This window comes from Callorhinus ursinus, unplaced genomic scaffold (assembly GCF_003265705.2).
Source record: "Callorhinus ursinus isolate GAN/ISIS: 27379988/994484 unplaced genomic scaffold, GSC_fseal_2.0 scaffold17, whole genome shotgun sequence".
NCBI lineage: Eukaryota > Metazoa > Chordata > Mammalia > Carnivora > Otariidae > Callorhinus > Callorhinus ursinus.
The window spans coordinates 6,611,769-6,638,421 of NW_027397079.1; the positions used below are offsets into that span (position 1 = coordinate 6,611,769).

Consider the following 26,653-nt stretch of genomic DNA (forward strand, 5'->3'; position numbering starts at 1 on the left):
ATAAAGATTAGGCTAAAATTTTTATAAGACCAACTTTATTCTTCAATTTTTGTCTGCTCTCACCATGATTTTAACCGCCCTTTTCAAGCTGGAAAAGTTATGGGTGTGGAAATAATCACTGATGTGTATCTTTTGCTTGGGTATAAATTCCCCAAAATAGTCTCATGTAAGAATTAATTTTGTATGTTTTTAACCTTATTTTTTATATCTTAGCTTTCTGAAAATATATAAAATTTGACAAACTATTTTATGTTGGGTTAGGCTTAGTTGTGTTTTCAAAATATTTATTTTAAAATCTTGTTGACTCTAAGGTTAATATAAATCAGTAGATATATAGAATTGTTTTGGTAGTTAAGAATATCCTGTTCTTAAAGCTTACATTCTCATTTTTCTCAGTTTTTATCTTGTTTATTTTTAAAGCCTCTGAATAATATTTAATGGCGTGCAAATATAAATTAAGTGAAAAAAAGGCTGGTTTCAGACAGTGTGGTGCACCCCATAACCCCAGTGTTGTTAAGATAAGAGTGCAGTTCTCCTTGGAAGCAGGATGTTCTAGGACTCAGCCCCGTGTCCACCGTCCCCTGGGGCCTGGGGCGCGTGGAGGACCATGAGGGGCAAGCAGTGGGCCTTCCAGGAGACTTCAGATTTCAGCATCACATGATGGGGGCTGTCACGGCAGTGGGGTGCAGCCAGGGCCCTGCGGTCACTAAATTTTACTCAGAGATGGAACAGACATTCTGTGTGGTCTAATATAAAGATATCTTTTAGAGTTGCCTTGTTTTATGTCATTCCACAGAGACAGAAGATCATTGCATGTTAGGGCAGGAGACACTTAATGTATTGTCTAGCCTAAATCTGATCCCTTTGTTTTAGAGTGAGAAAATCAAGACCCCCTGATGTTTTAAGTAGTCTATGATCAGCCCAGCTGGTTCCCCAGCTCTGTCTGGGAGTTTTCCGCAGACAGGAGGGTAGAGCCTGCAGCTTCCTGTCAACAGTCCGTATGTGCTGGAATTGGGGATCGGTAAAAATACTCTGTACATCAAGCGATACCTCCAAATCCTCTATGTTGAAATAAAAGTCTTTTTTGTCAGTTTTTGTTTGCAGTTCACTTGTACTCATTGCCCTTGTTGATCTCTAAGGTAGATAGTGTGCAGTTAGGGTCACAAGAACAAGTTACAGGGAGGTTCACTAACAAATATGAGAATATGAACAGAGAGAAACTGTTATTTATTTTTTAAAATCTCTGAAATTGCATCAACCAGTAATTTTTTTGTTTTTAAACTTCTCTCATTTTATAAACAATATGCAAATATACGCTCACTGTAACAGAAGTTGCTAAAAAGAGGAGATTTTCCTGTCCTCCTGCTCGCTTACCTCCTTCTGTTGGTTCCCCGGACATGTGTGTATCCCGAGCACCCATCTAGCTTGCTGGGAGATGGCAGAGGAGGGAACGGGGTGTGTCTCTCACAGAGGTCACGCCTAGTGAGGAAGGCACAGTGGAGAAAGGTGAGCACAACGTCAGTCTGCGAGCCATGTGACAGACACAACCACAGCCGTGCAGGCAGTTCTCAGGGGCGACCTTAGATCTCAGGCCAGGCAGCAGAGAGGAGGGAGCCCTGTAACTGCTCGAATCACGGTTCAGTCTGAGGAAACCGCAAGTACAAATGTCCTGAGGTAGAAAATGCTTGCAGGGACTGCACAGGGGCCAGTGAGGCTGCATCTCACTGGGCTGAAGGAAGGCCGGGAAGAAATGAATTAGAAAGGCAGCTGGGAGCCAGATCCTAGGGCTCGAGTACCTGACAAGACTTGGAGTGGTTTGCTTTAACTGTGATAAGAAGCCCCTGGGGGTTTTACACAGGGGAGTCGCCAGATGTAATTTCTGTGGTTCACGTCACCCGGGATGCTTCATGGAGAACGAACCGGTCAGAGTGTCTGCTAGAAACAATGCTGCCAGTCTTTCAGTGCATTTCCTTCCAGGCAATGTGTGTGTGGGTGCGCACGCGTGCATGCCCAACAGGTACAAGTAGATGTTTCAAGGGGATTTTATTGCATCTACAGGATTATGTTATCTTACTAAGATTTGCTTATTTATTTATTTTAGGGAGAAAGAGAGCCTGAGTCGGGTTAGAGGCGGAGGGAGAGAGAGAATCTTAAGCAGATTCCACACTCAGCACGGAGCCCGACTCAGGGCTCCATCTCACAACCCTGAGATGAAGAGTCGGACACTTAACCGACCGACTAAGCCAACCAAGTGCCCCTTAAGATTTGCTTTTTCAAAATGTTAGATATTTCCACACTGGCATCAGTAGAGTAACAGATCTAACTTCATTTTTTAATATAATCCACTTTAGGTGGGTCAATGAATTTTTTGTGTAATGAATCAGATAATAACTATCTCAGGCTTTGTGACCCAGGAGGCAAAATCAAGATATGTAGGTACTTACCTTAAGAGAAAAAAAAAAAGACATTTTTAACAGAATTTTTATTGACACAACTCACATAAAATTGAGTGCAGTTTTTTTTTTTTTGTAATATAAGTCTAATGAGAAGAGCAGAATTCTATTTTCGGGAGAGGAATAACTTTTCACTTAATTGGGGTTCAAATTGAGTGTTCCCATCATCAAAACTGATGGCAAACATTTAGTGAGGTAGACATACAATAAGATTTTATGTGTTTTCCTTTTGAAAATGCCTTTTCATACAGATAGGTACTGCCAAATACTGCTGTCAGTCCATAAGCAGATGGTTTTCATCAAGCACGTTCATTGCATAGAAGCTGTTTTGGAAATCTGTTAGAGTCTTCACTTGGTATGTGGCTTTCAGTGTGTTCTCACATTGCAGATGAATCACTTCCAGTGAAGATTAGGTGGAAGCTCCTCAGTATTTGGATGTTCTTGCCTCGAGGCCTAGAAAACCTGGAACGGTAGCTTGAGTGCAGGGAGTATGTCCACATCACATTTGCGTGGGAGTGGAGATCTCGCTTCTTGCTGTGACCTCTGACACCACAGGACAGAAAGTGTATAAAGCTGCTTGGTGTTACTTAACTGTTGAGATGGCTTTCCACCACCCGTAGCACTGCTCACCAGAGCTCTTGAGACTGCCGCCTGAGACTGATTTTAATTGCCGAGTAGATGAAAGCTGACCGGTCCTGCTGAATCAGTGCACAGTTGGCTCCTGCTTGTTTCTCCATGATACAGGGGGCTGAGATGCTTCCAGTGGTGCCTCATGGCCATTGGCAAAAACAGAAGGAAACCCTTTCATACCCACACCCTCACCTTGTCCATTGGTTTAATATGCAACTTTCTTCTTGGGTGTGCTTGATAAAATTTTACATGTCAATACACACATTTGCTGTATCTCAGCAGTTTGGCCCTGGCCGACTATTAGATTCTTTTTCATAGGGAGTGGTCACCAGTTATTAGAGTTTGATGAAGGTTAGACTAGACTCTTCTAGTCTCAGACACACAGATGTTAAACATCTACTGGCAAGCAGATGGAGAACTGTCCACAATACAGACCTGTATGCTGAAGTCCCAGGTGTTGTCCTTCAGGTGAACCCTCCATACCTTATCTGAAAGGTGTACTAGCCACAGACAAAATCCTAGGGTTATATTTCTGTAAACTTGTCAGCATCAGGCCACCAGATGTCCTTTGACCCTGCAGTTTCTCATAGGGCCGTTTAGGGATCAAGTCTTGGATGTCATCCCCAGGGATACAAGCTGCAGCTCATGCTGCGTTATTCATACATGGGGAGAGGGATCCCCTGTAATATATTAGTCAATTCCAATTTTCTTGAGTCCATGAATTTAACTGGAGAAACATCTCTGACATCCATTATGCTGATTAACAAACTGATGACGTCACCAATTATAGCTCATTTCTTTGATCCATTTTGCCAATTAGCAAAATGTCTAATAACAACTGGGCAGAAGGATTTCTGGGAGTTGTCTCTTGAGTGTGGTATTTGTTAACCTGTTAACTGACCACTCCTGGAGTGGCTGTTTTGGATGGAGGAGAATTAGCACACATATTCGTATCATATCGTCTATGCTGAAGCACATATTTTAAATTACCTCACAGCCTTCATGATAACAATGTTCTTAGTGCATTCCTCCCTGTGAGAGAACACATCGTGTCTGCCTGACTTCCCTTGGTCAGTGGTCACTGCCTGTAGCTCTGGGTTGGGAAGGATTATGAGGCTTCATCCTGGCTTTGCAGGAAAAAGCACGTTAAATAGTACTATTACTTAGAAAATGATTAATATGGCTCAGTAAGGGGACACCTGGGTGGCTCAGTTGGTTAAGCGTCTGCCTTCGGCTCGGGTCATGATCTCAGGGTCCTGGGATCTAGCCCTGAATCCATCTCCCTGCCCAGCGGGGAGCCTGCTTCTCCCTCACCCTCTGCTGCTCCCCCTGCTGTGTGCTCGCTCGCTGTCAAATAAATAAATAAAATCTTAAAAAAAAAATTTAATAAGAATGAAGCCCATCCAGTCATAAGCATTTAGATATTATTTTGCATATTCTGAGTATTTCTTCAAGAGAAAGTGTGAATTAACTATTGTACCAAGTAACTAGGCATACCTATATATGTATTTCTTAAATATTTTAAATTGAAGAGTAATGATTGAATCTTTTGACAATTCAAGTAATACACAAGTATTGAGAAGAGTATTTCTCTCAAGCCTCTTCCCCACAACCTGTCAGTCTACTCACTGTAGGTAAGCAATCCCAACAGCTCAGCATAGGTTGGTCAGCCTTAACGGGAAGACTGGCTATAAGGAAGGTGTTAAAATCTATTCATTATTTGATTGATTTGTTCATCTATTTCATTTATTCATTAATATGTTTGCTATTCACCTACAATGTTCAAGGTACTGGCATAAATATAAGGGGAGATAAGGTTGATATGAAGCTCTATCCTTTCCCTTAACAGAGCTTAGACAGGGAAGATACAGTTGAGATAATCATATGCAAGTATCAGGGAATTTGAAAGATGTTACTCCAATGATCTCTACAGTGATTATAAAGGAAAGTATTCCATATCTTTTGGTGATCATGATTAGATTTATTTTTGAATTCATATTTTATTAGATGAATATATATATATATTTTCCTTTGGTTAGCTGGGTTTTGTTTGCATAGAACACATGAATAACTTGCATGTATCTCAAGTCCTAAAAGTATATATGGAAAGGATTTCTCCTAGGAGTCTTTTAAGGCTCTTTCTACAGTCTTAAGGTTTTACATTCTACGTTGTTCTTAAATAACTCATTATTCAGATTTTAGGGACTCAGAAGAAATTTCCTGGTGAGATATTGTTAAGCAAAATGTTATTAGACATTTTGCTAATTGGCAAAATGGATCAAAGAAATGAGCTATAATTGGTGACGTCATCAGTTTGTTAATCAGCATAATGGATGTCAGAGATGTTTCTCCAGTTAAAGTGTTTTAATGTTTTGTACCAATGAATACTGAGTGTTTAGATGTATTACTAGTACCAATGCTAGTCTTAATTCTGTGTCTTGGAAGTACAAAAGCAGGATAAGCAGGGGGCTAGGTGTTGGAGATAAGAGTGCATTTCTGGCTCCTCTTCCCTGAGCACAGTGTCGACGTGGACCAAGTTTGTCTTAAGGACATTTCTTAAGTCTCTACCCATTTTGTGTTTTTTTTGCACCTCTCTCCCTTTCCTAGCAGCTAGGTTAGTATGTCTTTATGCTGCGTTAGCCTGGTTTTGCCTCCAAGCATCACTTGGTATCAAAACCACCTCTTAATCGTGCTCATCCCTGTTAGGTGAGTGGAGGTAGGATTTAACTAATTCACACTGAGAAGTGAATGAGTTCTCTTTCCAACCTTCCTGGATGTGTTTGTATATGATGATATTGTTAACCCAAACAAATTTCTAATTGATGAAATCTCAGGCAGTATAATTTAACAGTAAAAGTTTTGGGGCTGTGAGGGTCTCTACTCTCTGACCATTTTCTTGAAAACTAAGGGAATCCCTCGTATCATGAAGTTGGAATGACAATGAAGGGCGGGACAGGAGTCTAGGATTTTCAACCTTGACCCATAGACGGCTGATAACATTCATCAGACAGGGACCAGGGTTGTGTTGTTTGAAATTTCTCTGCGACATTCAAGATAGAGGTCTATTAGGTAGTTGGATATATCAAATCCTACCCTTGCTGGAACACACCTCTTGGCAAGAGACATGGAGTTGGGACTGTTGAGTAGGGGATGACGTTATGGGACATGTTGAGACCACCCTTGGGATGTGAGAGGAGAGCTGATGACCACCTTGAGAAACTGTAGCACTTGAAGCAAACAGCAAGAGTCATCAGAGGTGGGCCAGTGGGGAGATGGAGAGGAAGTATTTGTTGCTGGGCTGTGGCAAGTAATCAAATCTGGCCGCTCTGTCCTACTAGCTTTTACAGTTACTTTGCATTTTCAGCTGCTTATGGTTTACTGAAACATCCTTAAAGGAAGCATAGTAGCAAATTGCTGTAGCAGAGTTTGCAAGATGCTGTTTTACATAACCACATAATTCAGGGGATTCCCAACTCACGATGATTGGACCTAATAATTTTTTGACTTTACTATGGTGCGGCAGCAATATGCGCTCAGTAAAATGTACTTGGAATTTTGAATTTGCATCTTTCCTGGGGCAGGCGATATGCGGTGTATACCCCGTGGATATGTGGTATAACGCTCTTTCCATACTATCTTGTGATGCTGGGCAACAGCAGCAAGCCCTAGCTCCCAGGACAACACAGAATCATAACAGTTGATAACCGACACACTGACAACCATCCTTTCCTCACACAGCCATTCTATTTGTCACTTTCAGTACAGTATTCGTTAAATTACATGAAAGAGTCAACACTTAATTATAAAATAGGCTGTGTGTTAGGTGACATTGCCTAAATGTAGCCTCTTGTAAGTGTTCTGAGCATGGTTAATGTAGGCTAGGCTAAGCTATGATGCTCGGTAGGTTAGGTGCATTAAGCGCATTTTGACTTCCAATAGTTTCAACTTAGAATGAATGCATTTATCTGGATATAACCTCATCTTAAGTTGAGGAACATCTGTACTCATATCATTTTGTGATTACATTATGTGAGAAAATGTGAAGATGCCATTAGTAATATTAGTCTTAAGTTTTAAGAGGTTATAATACATTTTTTAGACCTTTGTGTTTACAAAATGCTTCACAACCTATTCCTGGCTAGAACTGAGGCAGGTGGCTATAACAATCTTTTTCAACATGGACACACTAGCAAGCAGGAAACTTACTCATGGTGCATTAACAGGAGTGCATTGGATTCCAAATTATATCTGTAGTCCTCTACTTTTCTTATTTTTATATACTCTTGCTTTGAGTAAACATTTAGATTTTTTTTAAATGAATGGTGGGTATAATTAATATGTATTCTAATATTCTAATTACTTGTAATCTTAGATCTTAAAGATGAGAAACATTGTATCCATATCCTGCTCTAGAAATTAGAAGTTCTAAGCATTTTCAAACATTGATTGTGGAACGTAGTGGAAAGTAATGCATAGATAGATACTCTTACCTTCGAAATGAGTAAAAGAAGCATAGAATAGCTGGATCTTAGAACAGACTATCAATTTCAGAATACATGTCCAGTAGCCCATCTCCTCAGTAAGGTCTGTGGTTAGCTTGCTGGGAGAGAAGTGGAATATACCTCAAATATTAAAGATCACCGCGGAGACAGTGGGGTCAGCATGTGATCGGTTTGAGTACCTCCAAAACGGATTTAGTATTAGGGTTTAGTATAAGGTCATTCAGAACCTGACCTTAACACACTTTTTGGGGTCCAAGCTGCAAATAACAACAAGTAGTTTGAATTCAAGATAATATTTAACCATTGTTGTGCATTTTGTTTTCACTTAACAGGAATCCTATTTTGTTTTTATTTTTTTAAGTTTTATTGGTATGTAATTGGTATACAAAAAATTGCACACACTTCATGTAACAACTTAATGAGTTTGGACATATACATCCTGTTTTTTGAAAGAAGAGTTAAAAGTTTCAAATCAGGCCCTCCAAAATTAATCTTACTTCTTTTATTAGAGCATCCTATTTTATTTGAAGCATTCGCAAAGCAGTCATTCTCATGTTGTATGATTTTTAGTTTCTGATGGCACGTAGTGTATTTTTGCCTTGTATTATATTCACTTTCAATGTCTACACTGTCTATTGGGTTGTAAACTCCCTAAGAGTAGGATCAGTGTTTGTGTATCTCTGCATCTCCAGTGGGTAACCCCTGATTATTAGACATTGTTGATAAAAGCATCAATGACTGACTAGTTGGATGATGTTGATGGTGGGTTGTGTGGAGTGGCTCACCATCACTTTGATATGTCTAGGACATGAGTGTCCCCTAGGCTGCTATTTGCCTTTTATGCATTATTCTGTTGAGACCGTATACGTGATAGCTGGTATTCTTAGTCTTCCTTCAAAATACCAACTAAGTCCTATAATAGGTAAACTATTTTGGGAGGAAAGAGAGATGAGTAGCAGATTCAAAGCAGACATATCATACTTCATTGTGGGTTACGTAGGATTTCTATACTGTTCAGCATCTAATGAAACCACATTTCACCTGACGAATGTCTTCTTTTTGGTTTGTATGTCTTCATGGCAAGATGCTGGTTGGAGGTGGAAATTTGTGGGGAATAGAATCATCTGTCACTTGTAGGTTGAAACCTAAAGCTTTGTACTGTACTGAAGACTGTTTTCTAGAGTAAATCTGACCCCAAAGCTGAGATTACTTATTTCCTCTAACACAGAACTGCTTTCTCTGAGTTCATTTTGGATCATTATGTAAAAATCTAAAAATTGGAGATGGAATAGTGCCTAAGTTTTGGGCATATGTTTTCTTGCATTATCCACCGGACAGATGGGATACTGTAGGTAGAACTGGTTCATTGTCACCTGACAGGCAAAAATTGTTTCTGACCCTTGAGTTAAGTGAATTGCTGGGGACCTTGTAGTGGAATAAACTCAAAGTTCTGAACAGACCTCACAGAGCAAGTATGCAACGTATATTTAAAAGGACTAGTACTTTCATCTTACCAGTATGCATAAATTAATCTTTATTTTGCTTAAGTTGCATTAGTATTCAGTCCATGTAAAGTTCTAACATCTTCAAATCCTCTTGGATTTTAGGTGTTAAAAACGGACCAACGAGGCATGATGTTTTCGATGGCTCATTAGAAGCCTGTACGGACCTCACCAGACCTCATGAAGAATCAAAGAAAAGAGGGAAAGCCCAAAAGGTTGGTGTGTGAAAATACTATTTTAAACTCTCCAATGCTACTCCATCATAATGTTCGACTCTGGGTTAATGTCAATTAAACTAGTCTGTCCAACTTGTATTTTATTTAAAAAATTAATTATGGGTGGGTGTTGGAGAACTCTGACATGAAACTGAGAGCGTTGGTCACATTCAGGACGGAGGGTTAATATTGGTAGAACGAACTTTGCCACCGCTTTGCCAATGCACTTCTTGCTATAAAAACGCCAACGGCTTCTCTCAAGCAGAGGGTGTCTGTTGCGCCAACAATTACTGTTTTATAATCTGAATAAACACTTACTGGGTAGGAGGGGAAGAACCCAAACCTTGCTCATTTGTGAGCTCACGAAGGTTTGACTTCAAGCCGTCAGAGTGAAAGGCGCCCGTTGCCTGGTGCGTCAGCTCGCGAAGCCATAGCGCTTGCTCTCACCATGCAGCACATACATGGATGATGTGCGGAGGACTTGACATTTCTGATTCTTCTGCATCCGCCCTCATGGCTTAAATTTAAAATCAGCCACTCACTATCTTATGCCTCATTCTTACGAGGCCGGGAAAGCATAGTATAATGAAACCTGATTTCCACGCGGTGGGAAGATGGCCCTGAAAAACAAGGAACAATCCGAAAGGAAGCAGGGATACCACATGGAGGGCACTGGGGCATCCCGGTCTTCCGGCCAAACATGAGCAGCGGATCCTCTACCTGAGGAAGAGGAATAGGGACACCTTCCTTATACTGGCAATGGTTAGAGACGGTTAAAATTACAGATCCCATGAAAGTCTGTTACAAGTGGCAGCAACTTTGATTTCTTTACCGATGTATTCTGGGTTGTCTCAGGAAAAAAAAATGACTCCCCAAATGGAAAGAATCACCCATCAGAGCGGTAGATCTGCAGGGAGACAAATTGTCACAGTCCCCTCACATGTGAGTGGTGTAAGTGACACCAGGCAGCTGGGGTCCTGGGCTCCGGCTGTTGCGAGCATCCCTGCACCTGTCACAGCTTTCTGCACCTGCCCCTTTGTCAAAAGCCAGTGACCCTCTGGCTGCATTTGTGTTTGCTTCCCTGTGTCCTCGTTTTCTTCCTAATTGCTGTATGGCTGCTTCACCTCTCTCCTTTGGGAAGAAGCAAACACCTTTTGACATTTATTCAGCTAATGCACTACTGCTCCTTCTGAAGCACTCTGTGGCAGTCCGTATACACCCCTACTTTAGACTGCCATGCTTTATGATATTATGTACCCACTTCTTACCCTCCCATGGGTATTTTCTTAGGTTAACAGGTGTACCGACTCATCTCTTTCTTGATATTATGCCTGTATTTAAAAAAAAAGAAAGTGCCCAGTAAACACTGATTACTTATTACCATAAAAACCCTTCACCCTATCTGATCACAAAGCATGTGGTTTAACTTGGAAGTTAAAATTTCAGACGTTTGACCTTGCCTGGCTTCTGCCTGATGATCACCTTGAACTGGGTCTGTGGAAGAACAGGGGTTCGAGACGTGCATCCTGGATGGGAGCATTGCCCCTTCATTCTTAGGAAGTCTCTCACCTTAAAGGGCCCCTAAAATGGGAGAACACCACCTGTGTGACTTACCCTTCCCAGTGGTATCGCATGCTTTGAGTGATAAATGCTACACAAGTGGGGAGTGTAAGGTGATGTCACTGTCGTGGTTATTAATAAAACAAATAAGTGGTCAAAAGGGAAAAGAATACAGAATAATGTATACATGCCTTCAACTGACAGGCTCAGGAACAAAAATAGTTTAATCAATTTAGTTATGTCACTTGCTCATATTTGTTTTGAAAATATTTTTTTACATTATTTTCAAAAATTTATATTTTGGTCTTTTTTTTATCGAAGAATAGTTGACACACACTGTTTATTTCCCTGAAACATTAGTTTCAGATGTACAACATAGTGATTTGACAACTGTATACGTTATGCTGTGCTTACCACCCGAGTGTAGCTACCATCTGTCACTACACACGCTACCACTGACTATGTTCCCTGTGCTGTACCTTTCAACCCCCTGACTTACTCATCCTGTAACAGCAAGCCTGTATCTTCCACTCCCCTTCATCCAGTTTGCTCATCCTTCTACCCCCTTCCCCTTTGGCAGCCACCTGTTCTCCGTATTTATGGGTCTGTTTATGCTTTTGTTTGTTTCTTCGATTAGTTTTCTTTTTTAGATTCCACATATAAGTAAAATCATACAGTATTTGTCTCTCTCTGTCTGACTTATTTCACTTAGCATAACACCCTCCAGCTCTGTCCATGTCATTACAAATGGCAAGATCTTATGCCTGAGTAGTATTCCATTTGTTTATATATATATATATATATATATATATATGTATATACACACACACACACACACTGTATCTTCTTTATACATTCATCTATCAGTGACAGTTGGGTTGCTTCCATATCTTGGCTATTGTAAATAAAGCTGCAATAAACCTAGGGGTACATATATCTTTTTGAGTTAGTGTTTTTGTTTTCTTCAGGTAAATACGTAGGAGTGGGATTACTGGATCATACGGTATCTTTATTTTTAATTTTTTGAGGAACCACCATACTGTTTTCCACAGTGACAGTCCCACCAACAGTGCACAAGGGTTCCTTTTTCTCTACATCTTTGCCAACACTTGTTATTTCTTGTCTTTTTGATTCTAGTCCTTCTGACAGGTGTGAGGTGATATCTCATTGTGGTTTTAATTTGCATTTCCTTGATTATCAGTGATGTTGAGCATCTTTTCATGTGTCTGGTGGCCATCTGGATGTCTTCTTGGGAGAAATGTCTATTCAGGTCCTCTCTTATTTTTATTTCTATTTTATTTTATTTTTACTTATTTTTTTGAGAGAGAAATTGTGTGTGTGAGCAGGGGGTGGAAGTGTCAGAGGGAGACAGAGAGAGAGAGAGAGAGAGAGAGAATCCCAAGAGAGAGAATCCCACTGGTTATGGAGTCGATGTTGGGTTTGATCTCAAGACCCTGAGATCATGACCTGAGCTGAAACCGAGAGTCAGATGCTTAACTGACTGAGCCACACAGGCACCCTACCTCATGGCTTTTCAAATTTCTGTCCTTATGTATCGCCCCATATCATTCTGGATATTTTTATTGATTTCTTTTCCATTCTATCTTTCCCTCTTTATAGATCTGTTCTGATGGTAAACATAAATTTAGTTTTTACATTCCATTTATTGTGTTTTTCAGTTCTCATAATTCTATTTGGATGTCTTTTTATCCTTTCCAGTCCTCTGCCAAAATATTAATCTTGTCTTTCTTTGAGCACAATAAACACATTTATTTTGAAGTCTCTACCGGATAACTCCATTTTCTAGCTCCATTTAGTTTCTGTCTTTGTAATCTGTTGTTTCTCTTTGTTTTCAGTCATGTGTTCCTCTCATATGCCTGGTTATTTTTGATTTATCTTCGTACTAGGAATTGAGATGATTTGAGGTCAGGCTTCTAACTCTGTGAGGCCAACTATGCCCTAGGGAAAATGGCCTTCCGATGCTGGCTCACCTCTGAAGGTGTCCCCTTCTGTGATTCACTGTCTCATCAGCTCATCTGTACCTTCAGATAGCGGTTGTTTGCTTGTATCTTGTCAGCTTTACTGATTATTCACAGTGGGGAGGTTGTTCTGAACTACTCAGTCTACCATTCCTGGAAATAATGAGTGAATTTTAACAGCCATTAAAAAACAAAAAAAAAACAACCAAGGTGGTCACAGAATAAATCCTTCTCTGAGAACAGAGCAGTGAGAGACTAAGTCAATGGCAAGGATTTTTAAAGATGAACATTCAAGTTACTGTTTGCAAAAGACACAGTAAAACATTTCTTGAATACTGATAACAAAAAGAATTCAATAAAGATTTTTAGAATCTCAGAAGAATAACTACCATTGGAGGTTTTTTGGTTTAGTACCCATTTTTAGTGGGAAAAGTCAATTTGTAAATCAGTGGGAAACTATCTTTTTTAGAATTCTTACTTCAAATACATGTTTATAAATTTGTTGAACCTCTTTTATTTTGAGAATCCAGTTAGGCAATTTCATGACCTCTATAATCTTATAATATGTACATTAATGACAAGGAGACATATTTCTCCCATCTTTTCAGAGGGAAAAGTATAACACGTTATGAGCAATTTGAACCTGTTTTCTGTTGCTTGCTTAATATTGTCAAAGAGTCTGAAGAAGCTAAATATAAGATGAATCCTAGTCCTATGGTAAACACATATGAAAATTCTTTTTCTCCAAAGTTTTTTTTGTTTATTCTACTACGTCTGTCATTTTTGTTGTTGTTCAAAATATTATTATCCTCAGCAAAATTTTTATTTTAAGGTAAATCATCCCCTGGATGGCTTTTCACAAGTGGCTGTGTTATAAAACCACATTTGGGAGCCACCTCCGCCAAGCAAGGGTGTCCCATTAGAGAACAAGCTGCGGGTCGGAGCACAGAAACGTTTTAGCTGCCTTTCACGAGCCTGGAGGCTTAGAGGGAAATGAAGGCCCAAATACCTCATAATATACGAGTATACTTATTTTGACAGTGGTTAAAAAAAAGATGAAGAAGAAAAAGGGAAAGAAAAGACCCTACACACCAGCTCACAAATGCTTTAATTTCTACAAGTTTATTAGATAGAGGACAAATGATGAGTAGTAGCTTGCATATGTTCCAATGATTGCTTATTCTTACATTTCTACCCGGGTACGAGCCCCTAAGGACACAGTCCTATTCCTCTTATAGTACCGAGTACCACACACAAAAGAGGTGTTCAGTAAGTATTTGCTGAGTCAATAAGGGATGCATTTCCCTTCTGATTTTTTAGTGAACATGCTATACCATTTCTGGTGCTTTAGCCATCACACAATGTCATAATCATCTTAATGTCCCTCATTTGTTTTTGAGTAGTCTTCCTAAACTTGTTAAATAGTTTTGTGTCAGTGAAAGTAGGAAGATTTTGCACTATAGTATGTTTTTCCTAAAAGCATTGATTCCTGAGCCAGATGACCTGTGTTCAGATCCCAGCTCCGCTCCATATTGGTTCTATCACGTTGAATTAGTTACTTAATATTTCTGTGTCTCTGCTTCCTCATACATAAAACAGGCATAATAATAGTGCCAATCTCAAAAGTTTTATGCTAATTAAATGTGTTGAAATTCGCAGTGTTAACAATGGTATCTGATACATAGAGGCACTCAATAAATGTTAGCTAGTTTTTCCAGCACAAGTGTGGGTGACAGGGATGCCCACATATTGACTGTCCCTTGTTCCGCAGCTATGACTCACGGTTGACCCCGTGGGTCTCTGTCCTTGTTCACTTTCCTACTCCCCAGAGACTGCCATGTGTCTCTAATTAAAATGGCCTTCCAAATTCCAGGATGTTCCAAACGATGTCTCTTCCTGGATTTATTGACCACAGTCATGCCTGGGCCAAAATAGGATCTCTGGGCATAGGGGGAAGGAGATTTGGGCTTTTTTTTTTTTTTTTTTAAGCTTCCCACATGGCTTTGAAATGATGGCCAACTGTGCTGGTGAGAAGCTCTGTTAGATGGGGCTGCATCTCTTTGAGGCCTTAGTGGGAAATTATCCCCTGTCACCTCACCCAGGGAGCAGAAGGCATGGCTTTTGTAGTCAGTGATTTGCGTTTTGTTGATTTGCTTCCTCAGAGTTATAAAAAAATACTTCATTTTTTGTTTTTGTTTTTTCCCTAGTATCATTAGAACCATCTGAAAATAACCCAGATCTACTAATGGACCTATGGAAGCTCTATGTAACGTGCTAATTGTTACCACCTAGAGCTGCCATTCTTGAGCACTGTGACCTCTTTTTAGATTGAGTCTTCTATTTAAATTGAGTCTTCTATTTTGCCATCACACAGAGGTGCTGGCTAGAATGTTTCAGAGAGTTCTGATTGTGCCTTTAGTGTGGAGGTGGTAGAGAGGGAACTATAGCTCATTGGCTTCTCTCAAGAAGGAAGCTTGCAGTGGAGAGAAGCTAGAGGATGGAATGAAGAGAGGAGAGTCTGTCTAGGGACAGGGACGAAGAGAGCTGGAGGGACATAGAAGCCTTCCTGAAGAGAGAAAACGGGCTGTGTGAGCCACTTTTTTTGAAAACAGATTATTTTCCCTAATAGCGTCTCTCCTCTGAGAGGCCCCTGAGTGAGCACTTCACTGCTCTACTGGAGACTCTGATATTTTATGAATGTACTTCTACCATTTGCAGTAATTCCAGGACTTTGGCTGTTTGCCACTAGATAGTGGACTTGGCTGGAAGCATATAATCTTGTGGGTTGTTTTGTTTTTAAGTGTAACTTTCAAGTTGAAATAGCAGTGACTCATCCGAATGACAGGTGATATTTATTTTGTTTCTTGAAAATTCAGCATGAGTATGTTGTTATTGCTCGCTTAGGGGAATTGCCACACTTCCTCGAGGATGACACCCTTTATAAATGTCCCTGTAAATAATTACCCATTGTTCAGACCTGTTGTATGCAGTCAGATAGGCACTCATCCCCTGTGTAGGGCTTTTGAGTGCAGATCATTTGATAGGTGAGCTTACAAAGATTGAAGGTGCCCTTGATTTCTAATGGGTGTTTAAATGATGACCTGTAGTTGCTTTGATAAATCGCTTTTGGCAACGTGTACCCAGAGTTGCCAGTGACGGGAATGCGCTCGTTATGACAGGTGTTGTGTCCCCTGGCAGATGTTACTTTGTGAAGCTATCTGAAAACCAGCTGCCTCTCGATGGTGTAATAATGCCTTGGACTCCGATTAGTGTGTTATTTTTTTTTCTTGTTATATGAGAAAAAAATATTTGTATGAGAAACATCAAAAAAGAATCTTCAAAGAGCACCACCCTCTCTTTACTGTGTTTTCTGTGTTCAATACAGAATAATGGATTTATGCGTGCATTATAAAATGTGTGCTTTGCTTTGGACTGGAAGTGTTGGAAACGAGGGATAGTCAGGATGTATCTGAATCATGTTCTCTTGCGCCATCGGTGGTCACCATGGGCCACGAAAAGGTAGAGGCCCACATGGTACTTTCCCCACCCGGGGATGTCTGTGAGGCCCCGCATGGGGAGACTTGAAGCAATGTGTTCATGAGCTGCTGGTGGGCTCCCGATGCGCCAGGCGGGCAAGCGATGAACATTCCAGGTGTAAATAGTTCGGGCTGCTGGTTTCTAAGGCAAGCTTGCTAAATGATAGTAAACCATGGTAACCTGGTTCAGAAATAATCAAATTAATCTCTTTCAGATATGCAGAAACTCAAACCAAATAATTTGCTGAAGTAGCAAATCTCAGTCTTTACATTAAAAAAAAAAAATCAAACGGATTCTTTGTGAGTAAAGGAAACGGCCGATGAGTCAAAGACGCACAACCCCATGTCTCCCCAGTGAAAATGCTTACTCTGTGCTGGGCAGTCAGCGTGAAGGGAAATGTGTGCGCCTACGTGTTAATCCCTGTCCCGCCACCTCACAGCCCCCACCCCCCCGCATCCACTCGATGCTCAGACGATTAGTCCAGGCTCATCATGGTTAGTTACTCTGTTCCTCTCACCGGGAATTAGTTTGGGAATATGACTCATTTCTGCCCAATGAGATGCGAAGCGAAGTCTTACTGGGAGGTTTCTGGAAAAAGAGTGTTCTCACTCGAGATAGCCCTGGGAAGAAATGCTCTCCTGCTCCTCAGAGCTTTGTTATGGCTGGATGTATCTCCTGGAAATGCCTCAGCCTCAGGACGAAGCCAAAGAGCGAACCAAAGAAAGGAAGTGGGTGGGTGGGGGGGGAGGCCTGCAAATCTTATGGCCTATTTCCACTGACATCAGAGACATGTGTGAACAAGGGACAAGTTGTCTCATGTGTCGTGCTCCTAAGATGGGGTAGATCGTACACACAGAGAGATGCATAGCTGTGTACACTTGTCCGAAAGGCTGGATGTCACCGTAAATGTGGGTGGCTGTCCCAAGCAGGTTTTTCTTGTCTTCTCCTGGGAACAGTAACCCCCTCGAATGATAAGATATTTATTACTGCTCCTTTCGGGAGGTCTATTCAACTCTTCTTAGTCATTTTTAAAGGTATTCCTTTCCAAATAATATTAGAGCTATAAATTATTGGATATTAATCCAGATACTTTAGTAGCTTTAAAAAAGAAGTAAAAGCACCATTATGGAGAAGGAAAGGGGTTAACTACAAGTGTGACAGATAAAACCACAACTCAGAATCAATGAGGCATTATTATGGTCTTTGTTGAAAAAATAAAATATGAGGCATTTCAAATAGATTTTTGGCATATGCTTTTGTGGCTTTTGGACGTGAGTTAAGATTTAGTTAATGTATCAGTGATGAGTCTGTGAAAGGACAGAATAGAATATAGAATGGCTGTCAAACAGCAGTGGCTCGGTCTGGAGCAGTTCTTACTCTGGTTTCATTATCAGTGATTTTCAATTTTGAAAACTTTTTTTTTTTTTTTTGAAGGTAAGCGGTTTTATTTTTCTACATAAACGTCTTCTGGGCATCTGGGTGGCTCAGCTGGTTAGGCGACTGCCTTTGGCTCAGGTCATGATCCCAGGGTCCCGGGATCAAGTCCCACATCAGGCTCCCTGCTCAGCGGGGAGCCTGCTTCTCCTTCTGACCCTCCCCCATCTCATGCTCTCTCTCTCATTCTCTCTCTCTCTCAAATTAAAAAAAAAAAAAAGTCTTCCACTTTTTACTTTTAAATAAATCCATTCGTTATAATCTAATTCTGCTCAGTTAATAAAAGGCACTGAGATCTTTCCCAACATTGATTAGGTTGTGGCTTTTTTCTTTAACTTTCTTTTTTTTTTGGTTTTTGTGTTTTTTTTTTTTTTTTTTTTTTTTTGTTTTTTACTGTGTCATTCCAGTTTTTTGGGTGAGGGTTTGACAAAATGCCACACAATTCCTGGGACACTAGGAATCAGAGACAGTTGAGGAGGGCTGCAGTCTGTGGTGTGACCCCTGTGGGTCAAGGGTAGAGGCATGTGTGTGATTCTGACTAATAGCTCTAGCCTGGAAATCCCATGGATTTGCCTGTGTTCCCCCAGATTGTTCCCATTTGCTTCCTAAAGGCCAGATTTGGTCGGTTTAGGGCTGTATTTGGAGTGGTTTGTGAAAGGAGCTTCTGCCTTTCACTGAGACTTAAAGTGATTTGAGCAAGTTTCTTTCCAAGGTCACACCAAAGGGTTCAGGCTCCGAAGCCCAGGGGCTGTGTGCAGGTGGCAGCACGCGACCGGGACCAGCCCTGCACCCCCCTGCCCTCCTTTATGTCCATTACATCCCCTTCTCCCACCACATACCGTGTGGACTCCCAGGCTCTCAATTGGTAGGTGGTGTGTTTTGTCCCAGATTTAGCCAGCGAGAGAGCCCCTGCGAGCTGTCCTTCCAACACGTTCCGTTCTTCTTTAAGTACCACTTCTTTTTCTAGAATATGAAGGTGTTCTACTCTCATATTTGCTTTCCCTGCCCTGGTCCTGTTTCTCTGTTGAGTGGAGAACGGATTGTGTCAACACAAGGTCTGGCATTCGGCATCTTCATCCGTGGGGTCTGCTGTAACAGAACACCCTAGACTGGGTGCCGTGTAAACAACAGACATTTATTTCTCACAGTTCTGCAGGCTTGAAGGCCGGGATCAAGGTCCAGCAGATTCGGTGTCTGGTGAGGACCCGCTTCCTGGTTCGTCCCCTGTGTCCTCACATGGCCCAAGGGGCAGGGTTGCTCCCTGGGGACTCTTGCCCACACACGAATCCCAGTGTGTGGGATTCGTGCCCACACATGAGGGCTCCACCCTCATGACCTCCTTGCCTCCCTAAGGCCCCACCTCCAGATGCCATCACATTGGGGGAAAGAGTTCCTCCGTGTGGAGTTTGGGGACACATTCACTCAGGAACAGTGTCCTCATTGTGTTTAGAGCGTCACTGCCTGCCGGAGCCAGGTGATGTGTATATATGTGGACTCAAAGGGGGTTTTAGTTTTCGATATTAAGTTTGCTGGATATAAAGCATCCCAATAAGTGAGGTGATGCATGTGTATTACTTTTTTTTTTTTTATAACAAATTGGGTATCGATGAATACCTTGGTTGTACATTTTCTCTATGCTTGTTTATTTTTTTTACTATAAAAATTAATCTTTTCCAATATGTAAGTATTCAGAGTTGATACTGGTGCATTACTAATCACTATTATTGTGTTATTTGAGAGTATTTAGAAAGGGATTATATTTTTTAGAAATATGAAGTCTCTGTGATCCTCCTAATGTAAAACAAATTTCAAATAAGGAAAAAAGATATAAGGGAGGATAGTTAAGTTATGAAAAGATTAATAAAAGAAAATTAAAGATTTTTTGCCCCATTTTTCTGCAGTGAACCCAGCATTGGACCATAGAATTTATCATCAGATTAAAAAAAGGTTATCAGTAGTACAAAGCATGCATCTAGAGAGCTTCGTATTTAAGAAACCTGCATTTTCTTGGATCCAGAGTGAGTCTTTCTTAAGACACTTTAAATGATGCAGCTTCTAGGGATTTAGAGAATAGAATATCCTCAGGAAGCAATTTGAGGACATTTTCCGGAATTTATCTCTTGTCATATTTGATTTGCTCTTTTTTATTTTTGCTATATTAAAGGTTCATGTAAACATCTGATTCCGGTAGTGCCCTTGTAGGTATGTGAGCTATATTACTAGTATACAGAATCAATAATCTTGGCAAATGTGCTGATTATTTCATTTCACTCCCTTTTTAGGAGATGTTTCACTGTTTACTTATGAAATGGCACCTAAACCCAAAACCCGTTTCAGAGAATGTTTAACTTTTTAAGAGTGTTTTTGTCATTAGTAAAACGGGTACGTTTATTTAATTTGAGCTACCCTTGATAATACTAAAACAAAACCCATCAGACTGTTTCCTAAATACTTGTATTTTCTTCCACCACTCACTGCTTTAGAACTTGCAGAAAATGCTTTTGATGAAATTAAAATGCAGTGTTTTATATTTGTTATTTTTTTTCTCACTGTTCAGTAGATTATTTCACAGGATTGCCTTTCAGTGTTTGCTTTGATTCCTCTTTGGTGCTGTGTAGCTGTATTTGGACAAGTGCTTTTCCTTTTTAAGGAACAGAGCCCTACAGTTGTTTTTTCTCTCTCTGTAATAGGCATTCTATAGTTGATACCCTTGAATGTGTGAGTAGCGGAAGAGTGGGAAAGTTTAGTTGTATATTAATATATCGCAAATAATAAGATAAAGATTTCAACTTTTCTTCAGTCTGTCCATATAATTTTATCATACTTTTTTTCGTTGCTGAGATCTTCACACTTATAACCAGAATGTTAAGATACATGCTTTACGCTCATGTTTATTCTCATGTCTGATGAATGCAATTAAACCCATGACCTCCACCCTCTCTCATCCAGGCTGTTTTGTTTTTTTTTTGCAACACCTTATTATTATATCTTTTGACCTTATGTCCTATCTTTTCACAATTCTCCCTGAAATGTGTCCTCTTTGCTGTCTTAAGGAAGTTTTTTATAAATTGAACTCATGACTGACATGTTGTTGAATCTGTACAAATGACTCTCAGATTCTCCATGGACCCACTAATTTCACGAATATTTTTTTGCATTGTTTGTTCATCCTGTCTTGGATATCTGTCCTACCCTATCTGCCAAACTCCTTTTCCTTCTCAAAGTCTTAGCTTGGTCACATTTTTCTTTAGATATTCCCCCTCCAGAGCAGGATTCTTTTTTTCTCGTATCCCTAGCCTCTGGTTTTGTACTTGATAAATTGTTCTGGCTCATTTAGTATTTAAAGATTAAATGAGTATTTAGTATCTTATATTATTCTTTCTTAGGAATTGGATGATTCTGCTTCCATTTATTATTCAAGGATTTCTCATCTTTTCATCACTTTTTATTCAAAACTGACCAAAGAGGGTAAACTTGACATTTGAAATTAAAACTGAAGTAGATCTAATGAGATTATTGCTCCTTGAGTAACCGTAACCTTTATCAAAACTCTGTTCCCGTGAGTTTAAAAAAAAAAAAAGTGTTTAGAAGATAATGAAAGACAACATGTACTAGGCAGTTAGGGAGATGATTTTATTCAGAGTGTTATAATACGGAGATCATTGCTTAATGAGGAGTGCTCAGACCAAAGGCAAAAGCTGGGGTTTCATAGTCAGGTAAGCAAGGAAGTCATTAGGGAGTCTTTGGGAACCGAGAATAAGGATGAAGACAGTCTTATCTGAGTCATGAAGGAAAAAGGTGGTGATGGCTCTTTTCTTGGATTTTTGGGGAGCAAAGTGGCCCTTTAGGGTTAGCCTTTTCTTCAAACACAGGGGGAGGACCAGCCCTGTTTTCCAGGAGCTCAGAGCTTGACGTTCATGTTGCTGGTGTTACCATCTGTTCAAAGTGAATATCATCCCTCCCTGAACAACTGAGAGGCAATTATAACCTTGGAGGCAAACTAGGGTCTAAAAATGAGTCTCCTGAGGTGCTTGCTGGTGTTGGTTCTATCTGTTGAGAGGTGATGGCAAAGGTCAGTTGTTCTAGCGCCCTGGTGATCAGGCATCTTAAACTAAGGATCCCTAAAATGAAAAGGAATGGCAGAAATTTATATAGAAGGTTATATTCTAGTCTAGAGTCAGGAGCTGAGCCCTGAAGGTAACCAGTCCGGTGGGTCCCAGAGGTTGGTGGAGGATCATCTTTCAGTTTTACAGCATGGCTTATTGTCTTGACGGTCTCGAGCCAGGTGTGGTTACCTGTCCTTAAAGGCATACGTAACCTGAGCCTTGTGCCACACTTTTTTGTGGCCTGTACAGAGAGGATCTTGCTCATGTGTGGTCACACAGGCTTCAGTGCTTGGGGTTTCTTCAAACCTGGACAGAAGGGTCAGTTTCAAGGTCACTAGAGTCCAGACACAGATCGGGGCAGTCAGGTGCTAGTTCTTGGTGATGCCGAATCAGGTGGGGAAAAATTTGGAACATGAGTTTGAGAAGTTGTGGCCAGATATTTTAGGAAGCCAGATGAATTGGAAATTTGGTAGGGATTGATATTTTGGGCAAGGCAACAGGAATGGAGCCAATATGCAAGTAGGGATGGAAACTGGTTTTTCTATAGGGGAGAAGGAAGTCAAGTGAATCTCTACCAGAGAAAATGGGAGTTTTCACATCTGTCAGTTCTCTGCAGCATACAAAGAGGTGCAAAATAACTCAGACAGTGAACATGGCCAGGATCTGATATCCTGGAATGGTGTAGTGTAAACAATGCATAGTTTCCCACAGAGACACAATTTTTTTTCCCATAGTCCCTCCTCTAATAATCAAAGAGAGATTATTTATGATCACAAAATAAGACTGGTCTCATTAGATTTATTTACATAGGTGTAGCAAGAATAGTTTGCAGGAAGTTTTCATAAGGAATCTTAGATTGTACATTTAAAAGCCTCTTGGGACTAGGAAACCAAGCCAAGAGCTTGTTGTCAGATTTCACCTTCAGTATCTACACATTTACATAAATTCTTTACTGCTGAGGTCCCCAGCATATCCTCCAGTTCTTGGGCCCCTACAGAGCGGTCTTTCTTATTCATCTATAAGTTGAGAACCCTGGTAGCCAGGTACTAGGCTTGTTTTCCCAAGAGGGCTTGGGCAAGCATTGGTGCCATAAAGTCTGCCTTAGTTCCTTGAAAGGGTCTGGTTGTTGTTGATTAAGTGAACGTTATTCTCAAATATGATCTTGCAGCCAAGGCCATGGTTACTTCACCAGTTTTTTCAGTTATGCCCTGGTAACAAGGAAGACAGATTCTTTCTGAACCTAGGCAAATAATTATATTGCCCTGAAAGCAAGAACACTAAATAATATTGAGTTTCCAAATTCTGGAGGGGTTGGGCGGGGAGACTCAGATACCATTTCTAAATATGTCCTTTGTTTTTGTAAAAGCTTCATCTATAGACCAAATTGTTTTAAGATACAACATAAGAAGAGCAAGGACTTCCTTATGTTCAGAAAGTAGAACATTAAAATATTCCAAATAAAAGCCACAGCCCTTCCTCAGTAGTTCATTTAGGCCTATGTAATTAATTCTCACTTTGCTTGATCTTGGGTTAGTAGTCTCATGAGCCAATCTGCTTCTCCACTAGAATTCTGGAAACCCTGACCGAATCCCCAGGTGGGGTCTCAGCATTGTTTAAATGATGCCAATAGGTGATTGCAAATGCTGGTCAGGAAGCATCACAGTGAAATAAGGACCTGTAGGTGACGAAGGTTCTAGATGGCTGTGGCCAATGTATTACTGATAACTCTTGATAACTCTCAAAAGTGAGAGGTCTGACGAGAGTGGAATAATGCAGCTGATGGGGAACATTGTTGTAGTATGAAGACAAACCAGAAATGCTAGAGTCAACATCTAGAAGCATAATCATTAGCACTGTTTTCAAAGAAAAGTGCATATTACACGTAATTATAAAAATGGAAGAACATAATCTATATAGAAAAAAGTCTTCAGGTATAACAAAATAACCCTGGATATAATATACATGTATATCCTAAACATGTACTCAGAGTAGACTAAGACTATATCAAGATTGTGAAATCAAGAGATTCTATGAGTCTAGAGTAGGACCTAAGTATCTGTGTGTTAATAACATTTTACTCACACAAATTTAGCTTGCGGATGACTGTGGTTTCTGATTTGATAACTCTTCCCATACAATTCATCAGTAGTAACATAATCACATTGACCTAATTATTTCTAACATCTCTCTTTTCATACGGTGTAAGAAAAAAATCTTTGTGATTTTCCAGGTATCTCTGGGAAATCTCAAAGACAGCTTTAAGGATCTGAATGTGGGACGGCAAAATATCAAAAGTTGTCAGGAAATTTCGAGCACTTAAGAGAGGGTCATAGGTTACTTAGAAACAATACTTGATTATTTCCTTAATCAAAGTGACAAGAAAAGATTTTACAAGTAAACATAGAGATAATATAGCTTTAAAATGCCTTACCTGTTTCTTAAATAACTAGATTTCTTAAATAGTCGAGGAAGCAGTAAAGTCAACATAAACCATAGGAGATTATTCTGGTAAAACACAGAACCTTTGTTGTCTAAACAAGTTACACAGAAAAATGAATGAATGAATGAATGACACTTTAGATTTTAGATGAAAGCAGTCAGCAGTAAACCAAGGAAATGAACCTGTCAATACTTTGCTAAGGTTTTTGCACATGTTGTAGATTTTCAAACTCAAACATTATAAACCAAGACAAAGTTCATTCCACGTTTTGTCTTTTATGATGCCCTTTCGTGTTCTCAAACAGTCTGACACTTTAGGACCAATCTCAGGGGTTCTGCAGGGTCAGAAATAATTTCATAATATTAGTAAGATATTAACATGCAGTGGGTTTATGGTTGGCTATCCCCAAGTGGACCTATGTTGATAGTTATTAAAAACCCATAAAGAAAGCTTTTTGGGGTTTTGACAAGCTGGAAGAGTGCAGTTGGGTTCAGAAACTAAAAACCTGCCCCTTCAGGATAGAGCTGTTCTTGTTCTTGAAAAATAGAAGTATGTGCACAGTTGTATTAAGTATTGCTACTCAGTATATGCTTAGTTAGAATTTCTGTATTCTGTCTTACTAAGCACTGATTAATGAATATCCATTAATTAATTCAGTTTAGCATTAGATGAAGGTTTTAAGTTACCTAAATATCTTGGAAATTATCTTAAAGATTTCATAATGTAAAACACAGTTGCTGTTAAAGTAAAATTTGTCAAAAAATGATTCAATTTAGTTAAATACAAATTTACATTTTTCATAATCTTAAACATTAAGTAGAAGTCATGCTTATTCAATCAGTAAGCCTGTGTAAGTTTAGGAAGAACATATACAGGAAGAATAAAAATGTACTATTTTATTATACTTATATCTGATAACGCAGAGAAGAGATAGGTGTTTTTAATAAACCAAAAATATTCAGCTAATCTCACTTGCCAGAGATTGACCAAAATATGTGAACTTGAATTTTTTAAAATATTTCGGTTTCTATGAGAATTGGTTTTTTTTTTTGAATGTTGAAAATACTGGGAGTTCACTTTCCTTAATTTCTGGGGATTTTAGGAATATTCAATTTATAGGTCCTTCTTTCTAAGCCAGTTACAATAAAACTTCTTTAAGAAATTCTACAATCTCATTTGGTAAGATCTCATGATGTGCTTATTTCAGAGGTGTGAATTGCAGGCATATATGCATAGAGGCACAGAGTTTGTAATTTCAATTTTAGAATTTTACTTGTGGCTCAAGCATAAACATGGCAATACAAAACTCAGTCTGGATATCTACTTGGTGGCATGAAATACTTAACAGTCTCGAGCTCAAAGTAGAAAAATAAACAGAAAAAACTAAAAAGGCAGATTCTTTATCATTTTCCACACAACAAAGAAAAAAATCTCTATAAACCATCATCCCCTTTACAGATCTAACCGAATGGTCAGATCATAAAACCAAACGAAGCTGGCACCAGAAATCAAGTAAATACTCAGAAAGAATCAAAATCAAGTTCTTGCCATGGTATTAGTAGACAAGAGTTTGGAGCACAGAATCAGGAGCTGGACTCAATGTTGGGCCCATATATCACCAGTCAGGAATGGTGCCCAGGGACCACGAAGAAGCAGGAACAGTCCCATCTGAGCCACACACCAAAACTATGGAAAAACAAAATGCACAAGACAATTAAGATTTTTGTATGCAGACTGTTGTTGTAGGGGCTATCTTCATCAGTGAGGAATGTCTCAAAGAATAGGAAGGGGCCCAGGGCTTTACAGAGGCAGGTAGACTAGGGTGTCATTAGCAAGTCTTAGGGTAATTGTGATGAGGATGGAGATGGTCTTACCTGAGTCACTGAGGAAGGGTGGCCGTGCATCCTGTTAAAAAACAAAATTCAGCTGAGTGAATTTGAAGATCTGATGGGCTTTCATGAATCCAGCAGCATGGCATCTAGCAGGAAGAGGGAAGCCACCTGGGAGTTGTACAAAATGGAAAGTTTTTATAGGAAGGAGTCTAGGGCAAAGAAGTTATTAGCATAAGAAAAGAAAGGATTGTTTCAGGCAAGATCACCTTCCCTTAATGGGAAAGGCAGGGGGTCTTATGCACATGACCTCACCTTCCGGTGGGGGATTGAGGAGGCTCCTGTGGCAGATTACCTCACTGATCCTGATCAGAAAACTCCTGACTAATGGTTAAAACTGCATTTCTGGGGGGGGGGGAAGACTGCCATTTCTGGGGGAGGTTGAAACTGCACTTAGGTTAGGGAT

The 26,653-nt window shown here is 39.9% G+C and overlaps 1 protein-coding gene across 3 annotated transcripts in view; it reads left to right on the forward strand.

Annotated features, from left to right (window-relative positions):
* Positions 1-26,653, forward strand: part of MCPH1 (microcephalin 1) — a 249,402-nt gene that overhangs the window by 55,645 nt on the left and 167,104 nt on the right. For all 3 annotated transcript variants that reach the window (XM_025886038.2, XM_073902261.1, XM_025886040.2), the window contains one exon: positions 9,193-9,302. In XM_025886038.2, the coding sequence (XP_025741823.2) occupies positions 9,193-9,302 (110 nt within the window). The remainder of the gene's footprint in view (positions 1-9,192; positions 9,303-26,653) is intronic.